The sequence below is a fragment of the Hylobates moloch genome, unplaced genomic scaffold (assembly GCF_009828535.3).
Source record: "Hylobates moloch isolate HMO894 unplaced genomic scaffold, HMol_V3 SCAFFOLD_37, whole genome shotgun sequence".
Lineage (NCBI taxonomy): Eukaryota > Metazoa > Chordata > Mammalia > Primates > Hylobatidae > Hylobates > Hylobates moloch.
This window is the reverse complement of record NW_026652312.1, coordinates 1,745,821-1,768,269: the sequence shown is the minus strand read 5'-3', so window position 1 is coordinate 1,768,269 and position 22,449 is coordinate 1,745,821. Positions and strand designations below refer to the sequence as shown.

At 34.3% G+C, this 22,449-nt stretch overlaps 1 protein-coding gene across 3 annotated transcripts in view; it reads left to right on the top strand.

Moving 5' to 3' along the window:
- LOC116463463 (glycine receptor subunit beta) overlaps positions 1 to 18,071 on the top strand; it is a 92,755-nt gene extending 74,684 nt beyond the window's left edge. The window contains exons 9-10 of one of the 3 annotated variants that reach the window (XM_032146576.2): positions 797 to 1,089; positions 13,257 to 18,071. In XM_032146576.2, the coding sequence (XP_032002467.1) occupies positions 797 to 1,089; positions 13,257 to 13,553 (590 nt within the window). In that variant the 3' untranslated portion in view covers positions 13,554 to 18,071. The remainder of the gene's footprint in view (positions 1 to 796; positions 1,090 to 13,256) is intronic. The other 2 variants (XM_058434652.1, XM_032146579.2) reach the window with 2 other exon arrangements.
- The last annotated feature ends 4,378 nt before the right edge of the window (positions 18,072 to 22,449 follow it).

Genomic DNA, 22,449 nt, shown 5'->3' with positions numbered 1-22,449 from the left:
ATGTTCCTGGTAGCCCATGCCAATAGGTTATAACTATAAAATATATTTCATCATCTTTCTCCTGAAAATACAAAGGAAAGGAAAAAGAGAGAGGAATGGGAGGGAGAGTGGCAATTGGGAAGAGAAAGAGAGCAATAAATTATTGCAATTCTTTGGAGACTGACAATCGCTTGACTTAAATTAGTATACAATGTGTTAGCTTTCATTGAAGGGTTACCATTACATGGAGCAGACCTTTATTCCTTTCTTTGGAAATCTGGAATCATATGTTCTCTCTAAACAGGAATATTTCCTACTATGTCTTTTCTATTAGTTCTTTTTTGTTATGAACCTTATGAAAACATTGCTTTATATGTTCTGTTCTTGCTCTGATTTAGTTGCTCATGGGGACAAAACTCAGCTGTATAACTGGAATCTTTCTCAAACAAAGCTGAAAAATAACATACATAATCTGTCTAATAAGAGAGCTCTGTGGCTTCCTCAGAGATACTATACAATAGTTTTAGCCATCTTTAATATTGAAAACAGGTCCAAATTATATTTTTATACTCTGGTTTAAATTTCTATTTATTTTTTAAAATCCTAAGTATTTACAAAATCCTCAACCATAGTCAATAATCCTTACATAAAAGGCATGTACCTATTATTTCTTCTAGTCTTTGAGCTTTAAGGGGACCTGACAAATTGTTCATGGGTCATTGGAAGTTACTGGAGATGGATTTAGTCAAAGAGTAACGACCGCAAAACATCTCGTAGGGATAAAAAGCAACTTTCATTCCTCTTTCTGTTTCTGTAGGTATCTTCTCAGTCCTCAGCTTGGCCTCTGAGTGCACAACCCTTGCCGCTGAGCTTCCCAAAGTTTCCTATGTGAAGGCTCTTGATGTTTGGCTCATTGCTTGCCTTCTCTTTGGGTTTGCTTCCCTGGTGGAGTATGCAGTTGTCCAGGTGATGCTGAACAACCCCAAAAGGGTTGAAGCAGAAAAAGCCAGAATTGCTAAGGCTGAGCAAGCAGATGGAAAAGGTGGAAATGTGGCTAAAAAGAATACTGTGAATGGAACAGGGACTCCTGTTCATATTAGCACTTTGCAGGTAAGGATAAAATTACCCCATGAAATCATTTCCCCCAACCTCTTCATAGTGTCAAGAGAGAGACACCTTTGGGTATGAGACAAGTTTTGATGAAATTAGCATTTGCTCGTTTTTCTCTCACAGATGAAAAGAAACTGAGCACAACACACTTTATGGGAAACGTGCTTTTTAGAAAACATTCAGAACGTTTAGGTCAAATACACCTAAGGAAAAAAGTAATGCCTTATTAAATTTTTTGAGGACTTTGCACTGAGTTTAAGGACTCAACTCTGCTTTGATGGTCACCATTGAATATGGAGACCTTGCTGGATGGAGCACAGACCTTCCTATTGTTTCTCATTCAATGTATCTTAATGAAAGGCCCGAGGACTGTGGGGCATCATTGATCATCTGCCTTACATAAAAAGGCTTGGAGAAGCCCATGCTCATGATTAAATCACCCACCATTCCCCATTACATTAGAGAGCTTCACATGGAGCATGTCAGGCAGGCTACTTGTATATTGGGTGTCTGGCTCAGGGAAATGATGCCCGCAGTTAGGAATCTGTGCCGCCCAGCAGTGAGCGGCAGGAGAAGGAATATTTAAGATTTTACCCCATAACCCTGCCTTGTCAATTGATTATGGGTCTAAGAATAGTGGGCAATGGTAAATCTCAACGTGCCGGGCTGTGTAAAGGATTGAGGTTAGCTGTCCATTTACCCCAGTGTGCCCCTCATTGATGCCCTCTGGATGGGTGGACCAGTCAACCAGAAGACCATTTCCATTGAGCTAAGAGCGGTAATTCCACAGAAGACCAATAGATCCATTCCATCCTACAACCTTGAAAATCTTACCTTCCATGCTTTTCCTCTGGTCCCACAATTACTCTCTCAGTTTGTTAATCACCACTAGTCCCCTTACCTAGAATGCTAGACTAGTATACCGCATGTGGTTCTTAGATGCAGAAGCAAAGGAACCATGCTTATATGGTGCTGCCTGTGGCCTTTAAAAAACTGTTTAAGTCATTTATACTTATTTTCTGAGCCTAAAGCCAAGATCCTCTGCAAATACTTAGCTGAAACCTTCAGGGAGCCTTCTTGAAGCCTTAGAACTCCTTTATGCCTTTCATGAAGAATAAGGATAAAATTTGCATTAATCCAGCACTATCTTGGCCTTAAAGATGTCCTTAATATATCTTTTTCATACTTCTACATCCAATATTTCTATATCATTATATTTGAAGTGAGTTTCTTGTAGACAACATATAGTTGGTGTTTGGTATTTAAACTGCTCTGCCATTCTCTTATGTTTGAATTGGTATATTTAGATCACTTCCATTTAATGTAATTATTGATATAGTAAGGCTTTACTCTATGTTTTATTTTTCTTTGTTTCTTTTTATTTTCTTTGTTTCTTTTGGTTTTTGATTCTCTATCTTCTTTTTCTTTTTTTTTCTTTTTTTTTTTTTTTTTGAGATGGAGTTTCACTCTTGTTGCGCAGGCTGGAGTGCACTCTTGTTGCCCAGACTGGAGTGCAATGGCGTGATCTCAGCTCACCGCAACATCCGCCTCTCAGGTTCAAATGATTCTCCTGCCTGAGTAGCTGGGATTACAGGTCCCCCCCACCATGTCTGGCTAATTTTGTATTTTCAGTAGAGATGGGGTTTCTCCATGTTGGTCAGGTTGGTCTTGAACTCCTGACCTCAGGTGATCCGCCCACCTTGGCCTCCCAAAGTGCTGGGATTACAGGCGTGAGCCACTGCACCTGGCCCTCTTTTTCCTTTTTTAATGTGGGTTACTTGAACATTTTTTTAGAATTTCATTTTGAGCTTTCTGTGTTGTTTTTAAGTGTATCTCTTTGTTTAACTTCTTTAATGGTTGATGTGGATAAGTTATGCATGCATAACATCACGATCTACTAGTGTCATTATTTTGCTAGTTTTTGTGGTGTTTAAAAACGTTACCTCTCTTTCATCCCTTAAGCTGATGTTTACAATTGTCTTAAGTACTTCTGCATACATTTAGAGCCACATTATAGTTTTTCCATCACCATCAAATATAATTTAGAAAACTCAAGGAGAAGAAAATGTTATTGTATATTTTTGCTGTTTTTCTTTCATCTTCATCTATTCCAAGGTTATATCTCTTTTATTATTTTCTGTTTAGAGAATTTCCCTGTTTTTTGTTTTTGAGGCAGAGACTCACTCTGTCACCCAGGCTGGGGTGCAGTGGCGTGATCTCAGCTCACGCAACCTCCACCTCCTGGATTCAAGCAATCCTCCCACCTAAGCCTCCCAAGTAGTTGGGACCATAGGTTTGTGCCACACCACACCTGGCTAAGTTTTATATTTTTAGTAGAGACAGGGTTTCCTCATGTTGGCCAGACTGGTCTCAAATTCCTGGCCTCAAGTGATCCACCTGCTTCAGCTTCCCAAAAGTGCTGGGAATACAGGCATGAGCCACCGCGCCTTTTGGGGAATTTCCTTTACCCATTTTCGGATAGGTCTGTAGGTGACACATTTTTTTTTACTTTCCCTTTATCTGAGAATGTCTTGATTTCTCCTTCATTGTTGAAGGATATTTTCTCTAGATGTAGGATTGTGAGGTTACAATTCTATATGTATTTCTTTTAGCACCTAAAAAGTATTGTGTTCACTTCCTTCTGGCCTCCATGGCTTCTGATGAAAACTAGTTGTTCTAATTGTTTTTCCCCTGTAGGTAAAGTGTCACTTATCTCTGCACACTTTCAAAAAAATTGTTTGGTCTTTTGGTCAAGTAGTGATCAGAAGTTTAATTATGACATGTCTCTGTGTGGATTTCTTTGAGTTGATCTTGTTTGGGATTTCTCTCAGTTTGTTGAAAATGTAGGTGTATGTTTCTTGCCAAATTTGGAGTTTTCAGCTATTATTTATTTGTGTACTTTTCCTGCCTTGCCCTCTCTCTTCTCTTTTCAAGACTCCGATAACACAAATGCTAGATTTGTGATACAATTGTCCCTGGGTACTGTAGGAGACTGGTTTTAGGACTCTTATCAGATACCAAGGTCTGCTAATGCTCAAGTCCCTTGTATAAAATGTGAAACTTGGACATTTATTATTTTTGCTTATGATTGCTTTGGCTATTCAGGCTCTTTTTGAGTTCCGTATGAGTTTTAGGATTGTTTTCTCTAATTCTGTGAAAAATATGTTGGTATTTTGATAGGAATTACATTGAATCTATAGATTGCTTTGGGCAGTATGGTCATTTTCACAATATTGATTATTCCAATCCATGAGTATGGGATGTGTTTCCATTTGTTTGTGTAAGGTTATTTTAATTTTTTTTGCTGCTTTGTAAGAGAAATTGAGTTCTTAATTTGATTCTCAGCTTGGTCATTGTTGGTGTATAGCAGTACTACTGATTTGTGTACATTGATTTTGTAACTTTTGTACATTGATTTTGTAGACTTTACTGAATTCGTTTATCAAATCTAGGAGTCTTTTGGAGGAGTCTCTAGGGCTTTCTAGGTACACGGTCACATCATTGTTGAACAGCAATAATCTGACTTCCTCTTTTCTAATTCGGACGCCCTTTATTTCTTTCTCTTACCTGGTTGCCCTGGCTGGGACTTCTTGGACAATGTCTTCTGTAATCTCCCAGTACACTGATTTTTTTCCTCTGCCCTTTACATTTTCCTGTTGATCTAATCTATGAGTTTTACAGTTTCCATTTGGTATGTGTGTATTTTTTTCATTTGTTGCAATCATGTTCATAATTGGTCACTGAATAATTTTTATCATGAATGTTGTAATATCTTTCTCAGATTTCTCAGAATTCTCAGATCGTTGTTGTACAGTTTGAGATCTTTTGTTATACAGTTTGAGATCTTTCCCAGTTTTTTGTATGATGAGTGATTTTGTATTGAAACTTGGACATTTTGATATTATATTATGAGACTCCGAATCATGTTTAAGCCTTCTGTTTTAACTTACTTTCTCTGGCTCTGTTCTGTCAGGGGAAGGATGAGTGCTGCCTCATTACTTCCAAGCAGAGGTACAAGTCCAGGTTTCCCACTTCGTCAGGGTAGAGCTCTTGGTACTGCTGGGTGGGATTGGGGGTCACCAGTTCCCCATGTTGTCTCTACCAACACAGCAGCAGGGGTTGCCTTCGTGACCAATTGGTGTTGGTGAAAGTCCTGACCCTCCAATGGCCTCCTGTGACATCACCTCAGCGTGGAAGAGGAGGAGCCTCTTGTTACTGCTGGGTGTAGGTTTAAGTCCATACTCCCTACATAGTTTCCACAGACACTATGGCAGGGATCAGGGCCTTGTTACTGATCTACAGTTATGGGAGTCCTCAATCACCACTTGACACTATACTTCAGTGTGGATCGGGCTGCCTCATCACAGCCCTTTTTTTTTTTTTAATTATTACACTTTAAATTCTAGGGTACATGTGCACAACGTGCAGGTTTGTTACATATGTATATATGTGCCATGTTGGTGTGCTGCACCCGTTAACTCGTCATTTACATTAGGTATATCTCCTAATGCTATCCCTCCCTGCTCCCCCCACCCCATGACAGGCCCCAGTGTGTGATGTTCCCTACCCTGTGTCCAAGTGATCTCATTGTTCATTTCCCACCTATGAGTGAGAACATGCAGTGTTTGGTGTTCTGTCCTTGCGATAGTTTGCTCAGAATGATTGTTTCCAGCTTCATCCATGTCCCTACATAGGACATGAACTAATCCTTTTTTATGGCTGCATAGAATTCCATGGTGTATGTGTGCCACATTTTCTTAATCCAGTCTATCATTGATGGACATATGGGTTGGTTCCAAGTCTTTGCTAATGTGAATAGTGCCAAAATAAACATATGTGTGCATGTGTCTTTATAGCAGCATGATTTATAATCCTTTAGATATATGCCCAGTAATGAGATGGCTGGGTCAAATGGTATTTCTAGTTCTAGATCCTTGAGGAATCGCCACACTGTCTTCCACAATGGTTGAAATAGTTACAGTCCCACCAACAGTGTAAAAGCATTCCTATTTCTCCACATCCTCTCCAGCACCTGTTGTTTCCTGACTTTAATGATCACCATTCTAATTGGTGTGAAATGATATCTCATTGTGGTTTTCATTTGCATTTCTCTGATGACCAGGTATGATGAGCATTTTTTGATGTGTCTGTTGGCTGCATAAATGTCTCCTTTTGAGAAGTGTCTGTTCATATCCTTTGCCCACTTTTTGATGGTTTTTTTTTTTCTTGTATATTTGTTTAAGTTCTTTGTAGATCCTGGATATTAGCCCTTTGTCAGATGGGTAGATTGTAAAAATTTTCTCGCATTCTGTAGGTTGCCTGTTCACTCTGATGGTGGTTTCTTTTCCAGTGCAGAAGCTCTTTAGTTTAATTAGATCCCATTTGTCAATTTTGGCTTTTGTCGACATTGCTTTTGGTGTTTTAGTCATGAAGTCCTTGCCCATGCCTATGTCCTGAATGGTATTGCCTAGGTTTTCTTCTAGAGTTTTTATGATTTTAGATCTAACATTTAAGTCTTTAATCCATCTTGAATTAATTTTTGTGTAAAGTGTAAGGAAGGGATCCAGTTTCAGCTTTCTACATGTGACTAGCCAGTTTTCCCAGCACCATTTATTAAATAGATTCCTTTCCTTATTTCTTGTTTTTGTCAGGTTTGTCAAAAATCAGATGGTTATAGATGTGTGGTATTATTTCCGAGGGCTCTATTCTGTTCCAGTGGTCTATATCTCTGTTTTGGTACCAGTACCATGCTGTTTTGGTTACTGCAGCCTTGTAGTAGAGTTTGAAGTCAGGTAGCATGATGCCTCCAGCTTTGTTTTTTGGCTTAGGATTGTCTTGGCAATGCAGGCTCTTTTTTGGTTCCATATGAACTTTAAAGTAGTTTTTTCCAATTCTGTGAAGAAAGTCATTGGTAGCTTGATGGGGATGGCATTGAATCTATAAATTACTTTGGGCAATATAGCCATTTTCATGATATTGATTCTTCCTATTCATGAGCATGGAATGTTCTTCCATTTGTTTGTGTCCTCTTTTATTTCGTTGAGGAGTAGTTCGTAGTTCTCCTTGAAGAGGTCCTTCACATCCCTTGTAAGTTGGATTCCTAGGTATTTTATTCTCTTTGAAGCAATTGTGAATGGGAGTTCACTCATGATTTGGCTCTCTGTTTTTCTGTTATTGGTGTATAGGAATGCTTGTGATTTTTGCACATTGATTTTGTATCCTGAGACTTTGCTGAAGTTGTTTATCAGCTTAAGGAGATTTTGGGCTGAGACAATGGAGTTTTCTAAATATACAATCATGTCATCTGCAAACAGGGATAACTTGACTTCCTCTTTTCCTAATTGAATATCCTTTATTTCTTTCTCCTGCTTGATTGGCCTGACCGGAACTTCCAACACTATGTTGAATAGGAGTGGCAAGAGAGGGCATTCCTGTCTTGTGCCACTTTTCAAAGGGAATGCTTCCAGTTTTTGGCCATTCAGTATGATATTGGGCTGTGGGTTTGTCATAAATAGCTCTTATTATTTTGAGATACGTCCCATCAATACCTAATTTATTGAGAGTTTTTAGCATGAAGGGCTGTTGAATTTTGTTGAAGGCCTTTTCTGCATCTATTGAGATAATCATCTGGTTTTTGTCTCTGGTTCTGTTTATATGATGGATTACATTTATTGATTTGATATGTTGAACCAGTCTTGCATCCCAGGGATTAGGCCAACATGATCGTGGTGGATAAGCTTTTTGATGTGCTGCTGGATTCGGTTTGCCAGTATTTTATTGAGGATTTTTGCATCGATGTTCATCATGGATATTCATCTAGAGTTCTCTTTTTTTTGTTGTGTCTCTGCCAGGCTTTGGTAGCAGGATGATGTTGGCCTCATTAAATGAATTAGGGAGGATTCCCTCTTCTTCTGTTGATTGGAATAGTTTCAGAAGGAATGGTACCAACTATTCTTTGTACCTCGGGTAGAATTTGACTGTGAATCCATCTGGTCCTGGACTTTTTTTGGTTGGTAGGCTATTAATTATTGCCTCAATTTCAGAATCTGCTATTGGTCTATTCAGGGATTCAACTTCTTTCTGGTTTAGTCTTGGGAGGGTGTATGTGTCCAGGAATTTATCCATTTCTTCTAGATTTTCTAGTTTATTTGTGTAGAGGTGTTTACAGTATTCTCTGATGGTAGTTTGTATTTCTGTGGGATCGGTGGTAATATACCCTTTATCACTTTTTATTGCATCTATTTGATTCTTCTCTCTTTTCTTCTGTATTAATCTTGCTAGTGGTCTATCAATTTTGTTGATCTTTTCAAAAAACCAGCTCCTAGCTTCATTGATTTTTGATGGGTTTTTTGTGCCTCTATCTCCTTCAGTTCTGCTCTGATCTTAGTTATGTCTTGCCTTCTGCTAGCTTTTGAATGTGTCTGCTCTTGCTTCTCTAGTTCTTTTAATTGTGATGTTAGAGTGTCAATTTTATTCAACAAAGCAGTTAAGAACCTACTGTTAATGTCACCCTACTTCTAACACTAGTATGTGCCATACACAAGGGTTTTATGAATAAAAAACAAAGAAAATAGTACCTATGCATACAATTTTATATAAATTAGAAAATAAAAGCTGCTGTTTATATGTAAAGGAGATCTTTTAATGTTAATGATTTAATGGACTTAAATTTAGCAAAATATATACAAATTATTCCCTCTGAACATATTTTGTTGTCTGTAGAGGATACCATTATTGACATGAAATCATGCCTAATTATTCTGGTCAAGAAATACTGCATAAAGTTATTTGCTTTTAAATTTGTGTGGAATGAAACTTAAAAGAACCACAAAGAAAATCTTAGAGGCTAAAGTTGGAGGCATTAGAAAGTTTTTTTTTTTTTTTTTTTTTTTTGAGACGGAGTCTTGCTCTGTCACCCAGGCTGGAGTGCAGTGGCCCGATCTCGGCTCACTGCAAGCTCCGCCATCATTTTTTATCCTTGACAGTTTCATTATCACACTACCTCATTTTTGTTACCAATAATTTTCAGAAGTGACAGAAGTTTATATGATGAAAGTAAATGAGACACATATTTGTAATAAGGAACAACTGAGAAATTATTAATTGTAGGTTAATATAGCCAAATTTCCTTTTAAGAATGTGTGTTAAGTAGGGTTAATGTCTTGTTTATAAGCAGTTTATTTCATCTCTTTTCATGTGATGTTATAACTGTTTAAAATAGTATTTATAGTGTAAACTCTTTTGTACTTTCATGTACATATTTGATATGATAATAAGGTGTAAAAGAAAATTTTCTTTGTGTAAAATCTGTGATGAATGGGGCAAGGAGACTAGCCAACTACTTAATGAACCATGACCTATTTAAGAAGCCCTGAGTACTTCTCATTAGGGAACCTAATCTTGTTCTTTATTCAGTTATGTCATTATCATTAAAAATTACTTCTGTAGTAGAGGTTCCGTCCACCCCACATGTGCACCTCTACTTATTCTTGAATACAAGAATCTTCAAATATATCTCCAAGAGACGTTTTAAAGACTTAAATGGCTAGAAACTTAATATAACCAATTTGCAGCTTTTTTGGAATGCTTTGTAATGTTATGGCTTCAACACTGAAAAAATTATTCACTTACTGACATAAAGCAAATAACTTTATGCAGTATATAAGTAATCTCTGTGAATAAACATAATATTCTATATCTATAGTTTGAATAAACTGGATCAAATCCTAACATTATTTAAATTGCTGGCAGAATTTATATGGTTATATAAATAAAATAGATTAGAAAATTGGAAATATTTATTTGTGGCCTAGGTTATATTATATAAATTTGGCCATTTGTTTAGTTATTTACAGATACAAAACCACACCTAAAATGATATAAAATATGATTTATAGCAAATGCATTTCTACAGGATATTCTAAATATACTTGGTTTTAAGCCATTAAGTCTATAGGCAGAATCTAGAGTACTTCTTTGTTATGATAAGTAGCTTCAAAAGCATAATGAGTAGATTTGATATGTAGAGTCTGTTCTCCACTTCTATTCCAATCAAGACAGTGAGTTACTCTTTACAAAAGTTCACTGATACATGCGGAGACTCACACATTCCTCAAACTGCACTGGAAAACTGAAGATTAAATGTGGTCTTCTGTCTGATGTTCTGTCTGGAACAATAATAGGGCAGATGTGAGTGTGCAAGTCTGTGTGTGTGTGCACATGCATGCATGCCTGTACAAGTACTGTTGGAGGTGAGGTGGTGGACAAATTGATGAAAGTAGTCTTTTAAAAATTCAATTTAGATAAATGGGGCAAAAAATAGATATATATTTGTATATGTTTATGTGTGCGTTTGCATTTCCTGAAGTCATGTTTAAAGAGTTTAGATTTTAGTTGCTGCTTTTTCTCTTTCTCACCCTTTCGACTTGTGTATGGTCCATTTTGTGCTGCTATAAAGGAAATACCTGAGGCTGTATAATTTATAAGAAAATGGGTTTATTTGGCTTATGGTTCTGCAAGCTGTACTAGAAGCATGGCATCAGAATCTGCTTCCAGTGAGGGCCTCAGAAGGTTACAATTATGGTGGAAGGTGCAGGAAAGCCAGCATGTCAGATGGCAAGAGCGGGAGTGAGAGGGAGGACAGGTGCTAGGCTCTTTTTAACAGTCAGATTTCACTTGAACTAACAGAGGGACAACTCATTCATTACCACAGGGAGGACACCAAGCCAGTCATGAGGGATCTGGCCCTATGACTCAAACACCTCCCACTAGGCCCCACCTCCAACACTGGGAGTCACATTTCAAAATGAAATTTGGAGGAGACAAATATCCAAACCATATCAACCAGTTCCTATTTTTTTTTTGTCAGACATTTTGCTAGATACACAGTATAAATTGATAGGGACTAAAGCCTGTCCGTACTTCTTGATGCCATGCAGATGTAGGCACTGCTCTTTCACGCTCAGTTGAGCTCTCACAATTGGTAAATTGTAACTGCATATTAAAGAAGTGGAGTGAGGGGGTGGGGACAAGAATCCTCTTTTTTCACATTGGCCTACTTCTTGACACACATTCTTAAAAGCGAATTTGGTTATATTAACCTACAATTAATAATTTCTCAATTGTTCCTTATGAATATGTGTCTCATTTGCTTTCATCAACTTCTGTCACTTCTGAAAATTACTGGTAACAAAAATGAGGTAGTATGATAATGAAACTGTCTAGAATAAACAATCATGCTATTAAAAACTACCTCAATTAAAGTCCTGTTGAACCAGGATGGGACTGTTTCCATTTGGGTTATTTTATAATGAACAATTTCTAAATAAGTCAATATGTTGTGATTTACATCTTTTCTTTCAACTATCAAATGTATAGAAAGGTGAACTTCTAGTTCCTCAATCCCCATTCCTCATCAATATTTTTTGTGTATTTTTCTGCAAACATATTTACATAAATATCTTTTTAAAAGTTTCTTACCCACTGGCATTTTATAAATGCATATATATGGCATAAAGTATATAATAACAAAGCCAACATTTGTATGCTAGCTTAAGAAATATAACATCAATATATGCTTATAATTGGAGAAAAAATGGAAATAATTTAAATGTATAATCACAGAAGGATGTATAAATACATTTAACTTGCTTTGTCAGTCAGTTTCTCTTGGGCATTTTTGCTATCCACCTTTGAACACTGCCATCTGGCTCTTGTCTAGGAAATATATATATATAAATATATGTGTATTCAGGTAAAGGATAGTCTCCTGGTACCTAAAGTACTGTTGAGGAAAGATTTGTTTTATTTATTGTTTGAGGTATAGTGTTTTTAACCTAGCTATAATTTAGCAAACGTAAATAGAATCTATAGAATTAGTCAATGTATTAATTATATTAATAAAGCAGTTACTAGAGTAACTGTGATATACTAATAATATACAATTAAATGGTTTCCATGTTCAATAAAAATTGAGTAAATGTCAATAGTGAAGATTCTGAAGGTGAATAACAAAACTCAGTGGTAAGAACAGTGAGAAAATGAAGCAATCTAGCCAAAAGTTAACCTTTTTGTGGACTTCTGTAATATGTAAGTGCTATTCTCAAACATTGGTGTTAGCCTACTCCTCTAATCTAAGAGCATTTTGATTACTAGAGAGAGTTCAGCATAAAATATAATTGTCCTTTTGTATCTGCGGGGAATTGGTTCCAGTATCCCGTGCAGATATCAAAATCTATGCATACTCAAGTCCCTGCAGTCTGCCCTGTGGAACCTGTGGGTACAAAAAATTGACCCTCTGTATCCATGGATTTTGTGAACACTGTATTTTTGATCTGCATTTGGATGTAGATTCAGAACCTACAGATACAAAGGGGCAACTGTATTTATTGAAAAAAAGCCCATGTATAAGTGGACTTTTGCAGTTCAAACCCATGTTGTAACTGTAATTATTTTGTATATCATTGGGAATTTATTCAAATTTAATAATTCAGAAATTAGTGACTGAATAATAATCTCTGTAGCACATGGTCTATCTGAAGAATACATAATTCCTTTGTATTGTCTGATCGTGTTTGGTTAAGTTCAGCCAACATGTTGGGAATGCCTATCACTAGTAAATATTTGGTTCATGGTAATTGTGACCATTTTTTAGTCCTTGTTTGTGAATGTGGCTTAGAGAGAGTCTGTCTCATTGGAGGGATAAATTCCTTAGCATTTATAAACCACTCTACTTGGAAATAGGATCTATAGGGAAGTCAAAGGCTAGTAACACCAGAACATTTTTATAATCCATATATGGTAGAATATTGTCTCTGTCATGGTTAAATATGGGAGCAAGGATGGATGTTTATTTATTAGTCTTACAACTGAGAACTTTCACAAGCCTGGTAGCACCTAAAATCAATCTGAGCTTTGATTCCTTAGCATGAAATAACCAATCGAAAATTCATTCCATGACATAAGCCTTATTATGTAGGCAACATTTTAGAGCCCTAAATGCTCAGGCAATCTGATGGTTTAATCAGATAACCATTCTCTCTGTTAGTTCTTTGTGACATAAGCAAATACTTCTTGTAGAAACTAGCAATTTTAAAAATATCCTTTGAAGAGATGTGTTTTGTAAGTAGAAAAATTCTAAATACATTGTCTTCAATATTTATTCTTAGGTTGGTGAGACCAGATGCAAAAAAGTTTGTACTTCTAAGTCTGATCTGAGATCTAATGACTTCAGCATTGTTGGAAGCTTACCAAGAGATTTTGAATTATCCAATTATGACTGTTATGGAAAACCCATTGAAGTTAACAATGGACTTGGGAAATCTCAGGCTAAGAACAACAAGAAGCCTCCCCCTGCGAAACCTGTTATTCCAACAGCAGCAAAGCGAATTGATCTTTACGCGAGAGCATTGTTTCCTTTCTGCTTCTTGTTCTTCAATGTTATATATTGGTCTATATATTTATGATAAATCTTTTCCATTTGTACAAAATAAAATTCCATTCCATTGTGACCTACTCCATTCATAAATGCCAATCGGTGAGAACTTTTGAATTTTCATAGCAACGTTGCATTTTGGATGCCATTTGATTGTAATAAAACTGTGGCACCTTAATTTTGAATGGCAGCATGATCATGTAATGTCTGTGCTCTAATAACGATGTATATATGTATAGTGAACATATTGCTTAGTAACAAATGAAGGACAAGCATACTACATAATATAATCCATACAGTTCTCTTCCGTTAGTGTAAACTGCAAATACTACAGATAATTCTGATAATAAAATGATATGCACGCTGAATCCTGCTATGGTCACCATTCTAATGTATGTAGTATTTCCAATTTCCTTCCTTGTAACTTTAAAAGAAAGCCATCTTATTCTTGTAAAATTTTAGATGGTATTATCACAGATTTTAAAAGGTTGTATTACATATTGTTTAAACTTTGTAAGTAGAAATATATCAGTTATAATTATATAGGCTCTGTGGAGAAATAAAGTTCAAAAAATATTAATTTGTAAAATCAGCTCATTTTAAAGTGTGCTTGTGTTGTCAAGATATCAGATAGTAATACACAGTAAGCATTTTTAAACAAAGGGAAACCTATATTTATGTAACTGTATACTGAATTCTGACAAAATAAAAAATTAAAGATACCTTATTGATGAAATATTTAGGATAAACAAAATTCTATTAAATCCACCTTAAAACCTAAATGTATTTTCATGGATTTCATTTGTTGGCACATATTACATAAAACATTGTGCCTTAAAATGAGTCATATATATTTTAAATTGGAATGCAGTAATAGATATGTGATTTTACATCATTTTTAGGAAACCAAGGGGAAGTAATAAGTTGAAAAAGAAATCCATAATTATTAAAAGATTTTAACTTTTTTATTTTATTAAAATTCTTGCATATTTTAAGTAAAATTAAACATGTTTTCTGAATTTTTTTTATTTGAATATTTTGGGGTTAGTTACAAAATATTTAGAGATTAAGTAAATAATAGCTTTGTTTGTATTAGACTTCACTTCTACTTGTATTTTCTTTCTTGTTAAAAGTCTAGACAACTGAGATTTACTTACTTTGAACTTGTTCCAACCCAAAAGTAAGCACTAAGTCTCATTTTATGAGACCACCGTTTCTTAATATCACATCCAGTGCACCTTTATCTTTCTGCCATTCTGAAATAAAACTATCAGTAATTCGCATAGATAAACATAAGACTAAAGAAGTATATTTACATTATCTGGAGAGTTTTGTTGCAGCTACCAGTTTGTATAGCAAATTCGATAATAAAGTATTGTTTATGCAAATTGCCATATGTAATTCAGTGCTATTCAATTTATTGAAGCCTTGCATTTTTGAAAGATTCTGACTGATTATATTATTTTTAATGGGATATAATCGAATCCTTTGTAGACCTTCAGCACCCTCTAGTTGTAAAGGTGACATCTGAATAATTTTACAGTGCTACAGGTAACCCGGTTGATGGACTTAATATATTCTAGGACCCAGGGCAAGAGCATTTTAATGGAACTGTGGTAAGAAAAAAAAATAAATAGGATTTAAATCACTTAAAATGTTTACTTGTAATAATTATATTTGGTTATAATCTGGTTCCTTTATTTTGGCAAGTTTCATTCATATTAGGGGATTTGATCTAGATATAGAGTTTTAAGTGGAAGATGTACCATATTGAAGACGTATCTCATTATATAGAAATTTATTTGTGGAAAATAGTATAAATGAATTACTTTTCTGTAATATAATATTGTAGCCTCTTAAGACCAATTTTAATACCCAAGTATATATGAATCGCTATCCCAGGATTAAGTGTGTATGTGTAACTACAAATGGAACACCAGAAAAAGATCATAACAAAGAAGTACAATGAGTGTCGCTGACAGTTTTTTATAATTCTTCTCAAAGATTTAGTCACAGAACTCCAGAGTAGTTCTGATCTGTGTACTTTCAGTATTATATATTTCTAGGAGATTTGCAGTATATCTACCTGGAGTATCTGCGGATACCTCAAATTCAGTGTCTTTAAAGTAAAAATTATCATCTCAAAAATCAGGTTGTCTCATTTTTGATTTCTGTTAAAGCCATTGCTAATCCAGTTGCCCATGTTAAATTCATCTTCCTTTCTCACACAGTCTGTCCCTTTAAGTATCAAGTCCTGTAAATTCTCCCTCTTATACCTATCACCTCCTCTCCATTCCGGCTGGCACCCTCCTAATTCATTTTCTCATTCTATGTAATCAGACTCTCTCAGCAGTCTACAGTCTCACTCTAGTATAACTCTATTTTTGAACTAACTTCATAATTTTTATTTTTTAGTTGCATAGGTAATAACTAAATATGTTGAATATTATAAAACAAACATGTATTTAGAGTCAGCATTTAAAGTTGCTGTCCATAGCCTTTTTCCTTCAAACTATTCTGTCTCTTCCCCAGAGGTCATCATTGTTTTGTATCTATTCAGAACTCATTCTAGGCATTTTCAACATCTATCTAATTTTTAAATATAAAAGATAATGTAACATAATAAGATATTACCTAAATGGGATTTTACCTTATGTAGGGTTTTGCAATTTTTAAAATTTAACATCTAGAGTTTTTTCCAGGTCCTCATCTGGGATATATTAGGTGTTCATAAACTGGGCTTCTGCTATTATTATATAGGATGAATGTGTCTTAATTTAATTTCTTTTTAAGTAAAAACTTAGTTTGTTTTTCCTCCAAATACAAAATAGAGTTGCAATAAATATCTTTGTGCACAAATACATATATTTCCATGAGGCTAATGTCGAAAGTAGAGTTGCTAAATTGAAAGATAAGTATCTGTTAAATTCTGATAGACTTTGTCATTTTCTCTCTAAAAAGCTGCTTAAGTAGCTTCTCACCATGATATGCCCAAATTCCCACAGTAGTAATCTCTTAGTCTAAAGTTATGGATACATTACTTTTCTTTTTTAAATAATCTTTTTTGACATTGTCTCAGACTTTCAAAAATATTGAAAAAAACCTTATGAAGAATTTCTGTTTACTCTTCACCTAAATTCCCCAAATGTAAATACTTTCTCATACTTGCTTTTTTTTTCTCCCTCTACCGTGTGTGCATGAGATATTTTATTTTGAAATGTTAAAATTGCAGATATGATGTTTCTTTACCTCTACACATTAGTGTTTCCTAAAATACAAGAACATTTTCTTTCATAACCATAGTAGAACAAGATATCAATATCAGGAAATTAACATTGATAAATTGCTAGAATCTAGAGAATTAATTCAAATTTCCCAATTGTTCCACTATTTTGGTTGTTGTTCAGGGTTCATTCCAGGATCATGTTTAATTTTCTGATGTTAATTTCTGTAAAATAGAGCTGTGATTGTGGCATTCTGCTCAAACATCTTTAGTGTCTTCTGTCACATGAACTAAGTAAAAAATCCTCTCTCATATGAAATTATCCCTATTAAATGTTTAGCTTATCTTTGCAGATATTTCTCACACTACTACTCTTCTCGTATCCTAAACTCTACTCAAACTGATTTTGACTGTTTTATATCACATTTAGTAGTGATTGGAGTACTAAGTTCAGCCAGTTCCTTTCCTTTGAAGTAAGTGGTTAATTTTATGTTTCACGATTTCTTTCAAGTGGACCAGGCTTTGTTGTTAAATGTCTTCAAATAATTATTTTAACTAATATGTATTTATTCAGCATTAGATATTTTTACTTTTTTATTGACACATAATAGATGTACATATTTTGAGGGCACATGTGATAATTTGATACCTTTGCATAAAATCAGTTCAGGGTAATTAGGATATTCATCACCTTAAATATTTATCTTTTCTTTATGCTAAGAACACTAGAATTGTTCTCTTTCAGCTATTTTGAAATGTAAAATAGATTAATGTTAACTCTAGACACCCTATTGATCTATTAAATACCAGGTCTTATTTCTTCTAACTGTATGTGTGTTCCCATTAATTAACCTCTCTGCATCCACTCCTCCCTGCTACCTTTCCTGGCTTCTGGTAACCAGCAATCTACTCTCTATCTTCATGACATCCACTATTTTAGCTACAACATACGAGTGAAAATATGTGATTTTTTTAAATCTTATGGTTTCATCTCTAGTGAAAAATGAAGTGAAAATATTTTCCATTACATCTGCAGTGCTCAAATTAAGCTTCTTTAAAAGCAACTTAGTTATTATTTACACTACTGAAAATTTCCATTTATATAAATAGGTATAAAATTTTAAAATATCAAGCCTAAAATGAGAAATAGTTTGAAATACTTTATAGCCTTTACCCAATGCTTACTCGATAGAATATTATTACCTTGCTTTACAATAGCAGATTTATTCAAATTATTTTTAAATAATTGCATATGTTTGTGCAATGTATTAATAATTTAGCATTCACTCTCATTTTTTGGTAAAGCTAATCTTAGCCATTTAAGAGATTAGGCCACATCACTGGAGTAATGCTTGGAGACTTTCTTGTGATTAATATTAATGGAAAATATGGATGCCATAATCAAAATGGGTTATACTATCTGTATGTACCATATATGCATAAACTTGATATTTTATACGTTGATAACCTTTGCATTCTTTCTATGTATGTATACAGATATATATGCATTTACATCATTTTAATGTGTCCTTAATTAACAAGAACAATGAGAAAGTTTATGAATTCTGTTCCCTTTGGATTTTCTGTATTCCAAACATATCACTCCAAATGTCTCAACTCTCACATATCATACCCAAAGCAGTTCTTTCTAAATCGTCTAAGTGAATTCTAAACAAGAAAACTGTAAACTAGTTAATATTTATTGGCTACTTCATATATTAAAGGTGTGTGTTAGCTAAAAACTGAAAAGATGAATAAAACCTGGCTTCTGCTTTTAAATGATATAGAGTGAATCATGTGAGAAGGAAGATACACTAAATATACAAATTGCTATAATGCAAATCAGAATATAATACATATTATTTTAAGAACATAAGAAGAAACAAAGTCATTTGTCTAAAAGAACAAAACCTGTTTTAAAAAAGAATAAAAATACTGTAATATGGCCAAAGGCAATTTTACAATCCATCATAGGATTTTGAAGCTAAAAATTTACTAAATGTAAATAAAAATACAAACTGTAAAATGCAGAAACATTGCAAATGAAAAATCTTAAGTGTTATTTGAATTTTATTTCCTGGTTAACATTGTTGAGAAAATAATGAGCAGCAAAGCAAGTTTTCCTTAGCTGATGAGGTAATGCACTTTAGCTAATGTTTGTTTCTTAACTAAAACCCACATCTGATCTTAATCCTATAACGTGAAACAATTTTCAGTAAATCCCAATTTGCAGCCTGAAGCAATTGCAGTTCAATTAATATCATTGACAGAGATGTGGCCAAAAGCAGGGTAGAACCCCTATGGTTTAGCAAGAATTGCAATCAAACTGCAGGTCCTTTAGCAATTACCTCACTGAATAGAGATTTTATTAGTCAATTAGCATTGCCTCACCCTATCCCATTTATGACACATAACAGAAACCCCTTTTTGTGAAATGGTAAACAAGATAAAGAAGCAAAAGATTTTAGCCCTTGAAAAGCTCAGCTCAGTTTATTGGATGTTCCCACGGGATGTTGTTTTAAGTGTTAGAGTTGAAAATGTGGCAGAAGGAAAATGGCATTTAACAATAGTAAATACTTATCTGCTTCTATTTGAAGACTACAACCTCACATTGTACAGCTCCTGGAAATTCATGTTCTAAGGAACATAAATTTGGCATACAGTGGCAGCATCATATCTGCTTGCTTTGGTAAGAATCTCCAGCATTTTTCATAAGTCTAAGTTAGAATCTGCAGGCTTGTCAGCTACAAAGATGCTCTTTAATTTATTAACTGAGAGAATATTATATGGAACTCATTAAGAGGGAATACCTAATAAATTCTGCCTTGGACTATTATAAAACCTCTTTCTAAACACAGCTGCAGTTTTCTGGTTCATTCATTTGCAGGCTCAAAAGCTCTTTCTTTCAAAAATAACTAGGCTCCACTCTGTCCACTGGCATCTTAGAAGCTTTCAAATTTTTAGATGAATTAATTTAAATATACAAATATTTATGTGAAATTTTCTAAGAAATATTTGTGAAACATGCACCATTGCAAAATAAACTACTGATCTAAGCTAAGCCCAAAGCCAATATGACATAAACATGTAAGGAGGCAGGAGAAGGCAGTAGAAAGACCCTTGGATTGGAAGTGATAGTACCTGAGCTACAGTTTGAGGTTTGCCATTTAAACCTCCTCGCAAACTTTGTCAAAGGATATTTCTCATCTTCAGTTACCCTGTTTTTAAAGAGGGAATAATATAAACAATTATTGATAATAATACACTATTAATGTAATAATGTAATATAAAATAATTGATTACAATGTGTGAGTCTTTTATAGTGATTCAAGCAAGGACTTGGAAACAGCCTAGGCTAGAGTCTCACTAGTTTTATAAACCTTGGCAAATTATTTAAGATCTGTGAGTTTCCTCACTTATGAAATACACGTTTATGATGACTACCTCATCACATGATTGTGAGAATTTAATATATTATCATATGTAAAGTGTACAACAGAATTCCTAGTACGTAAGTGTGCAAAAAATTATAGTTATTATCTAGTTTTACCTCTTACTACTACTATAATTTCTAGCACCAAATCTGCTACTAATGACATTTCTTTTTTTTTCCAAATTTCTTTATTAAAATAATGAGTGTTAGGCTATAAAACACACTGACATTTTGACAACAGATGCATATTACCTCTACTCATAAGGCATTTTAGCATGCATAATCATTGATATCAATTTAGAATATAAAATAACTTAAAGATGGGTACAGTAGAAGGAACTAGGAAACACATATTAAGATATTCTTGGTTGAGTAAAGGAGCCATTGAAATATTTACTTAGAGTCTACAATTAAATGTTAGTAATGCAATGTGGGTAATGCAATATAATAATTCTAGAAATTCAGAATCCACATATTCAAGGGACATATTTTACATGTTAGAAAAATAAAAATGAGAATACTTCTGAACTTTTGAAAGAAAGAATAAAAAGAAGAAAAATGTCCTAGATATGTTAAACATGCAGTAAAAATGGAGCTTAATCTCTTATTAATTCATGCATATACGATACTAATAAAAAATGATGCTCATAATAAGTAGCCTAAAAACTCCATGATTGTGACTTTGTTTCTAAAACATAGTGGGAATATTTTGTTATATTAAACAGAATTGAGGTGTTAATATACTTTATTGTATTCTAATTCTTTGAAGTTTGATTAACTACTAAACTTAATGGTATTCCCAATTAATCAAACTATCCAATTAACACCGTTTAGTGTAAATGATAATGTGTTACATTCTGAACTCATACTTAAAATGAATGAGGTTAAATTCTAACTGATAGAATCATGTTTAATTCTCCTTAAGGCAATATATTTTATATTATAGCCACAATATTTTTCTATTTATTGAAGAAAGAGTTGTTTAACACTTTACAAGTATAATGCTGAATAGACACTAAAGTAAAATTAAACTACTAAATTAGGAAGTTTCAACTACAAATACATTTTGATAGCGGAGACATGGGAAGAGGGCATCATAACTTCTAGAATAGAAAAAAGAATGAGTAGTTTGAAAATACTGCAAAACTTTGTCCCATTACTAGAATATTTAGGGTCTTTACAAGGCCTCCTGAAGACACCGATTTTTTTTTAATCAAAGCGAAACTTCATTTTTTAACCAAAGGGAAAGGGAAGGTTTGAGATGTCCTGTATAAGACAATTAATCAAAACTGAGACAGATCCCAAAATATATGGAAGAATTGTTAATGAAGGATTTCATTAAAAATATATTTGCTACACTTTGGGAGGCTGGAGGATGGCTTGAGCCTAGGAGTTTGAGACCATCCTGGGCAACATAGGGAGACTCCCATCTCTACAAAAAATTTCGAAAATTAGCTGTGCGTGGTGGTGCACACCTGTGGTCCCAGCTACTCAGGAGGCTGAGGCAAGAGGATCATTTGAGGCTGGGAGGCGGAGCAAGACCCTGTCACAGAAACACACACACACACACACACACACACTCACACACACACTCACACACGTTAGGTGTAACTTAATTACTTTAGGTAAACAGTATCAAAAATTAACCAAGAGATCATTTTACCTGTTCTATGGAAAATGTCATTGAAATTTGACCTAAAGTATGTTAACCTCTTAAATTTTAGGGATAAGTCAGTGAGTATGTTTTTAACATATATTTAGAAACATTTATTTGCCTGCTTTGGTGTGTATTCTACCTACAAAATAACAAGTTAGATTAGAATGGTGCAGGTGAACATATATGTTCATGTGTGTATATATTCGTATATTATATATATGTGTATACACACATAGTACAACATCATTGATTAGTATTCTATTTGCAACTAAGACATACTATATTTTTGCCCTTTTTGAAGCCTTGCAGGGTATCTATTTAATGTTATATGGAACAGTTTCACATTAAGGTTACATTAGGAGCTGTTTGAGAGAATGCCTAGTTAAAGATCAAATAAAATAAGAGTGTGCTAATTGATATGAACCAGATGGCCCACAGAGAAAAAAAACTTAGTCTCCACAGATTGTTCCATTTATTTATTTGTGTGTTTATGCATTTAAAAACACTCTCATTCTTGTATGTATCCCAGGCTCATTCTTCCCCACCTCATAAAATGACCTACACCCTCCCCCACATCCTCGTTCATTTCATACATCAAGAAAAAATCCTGTTTA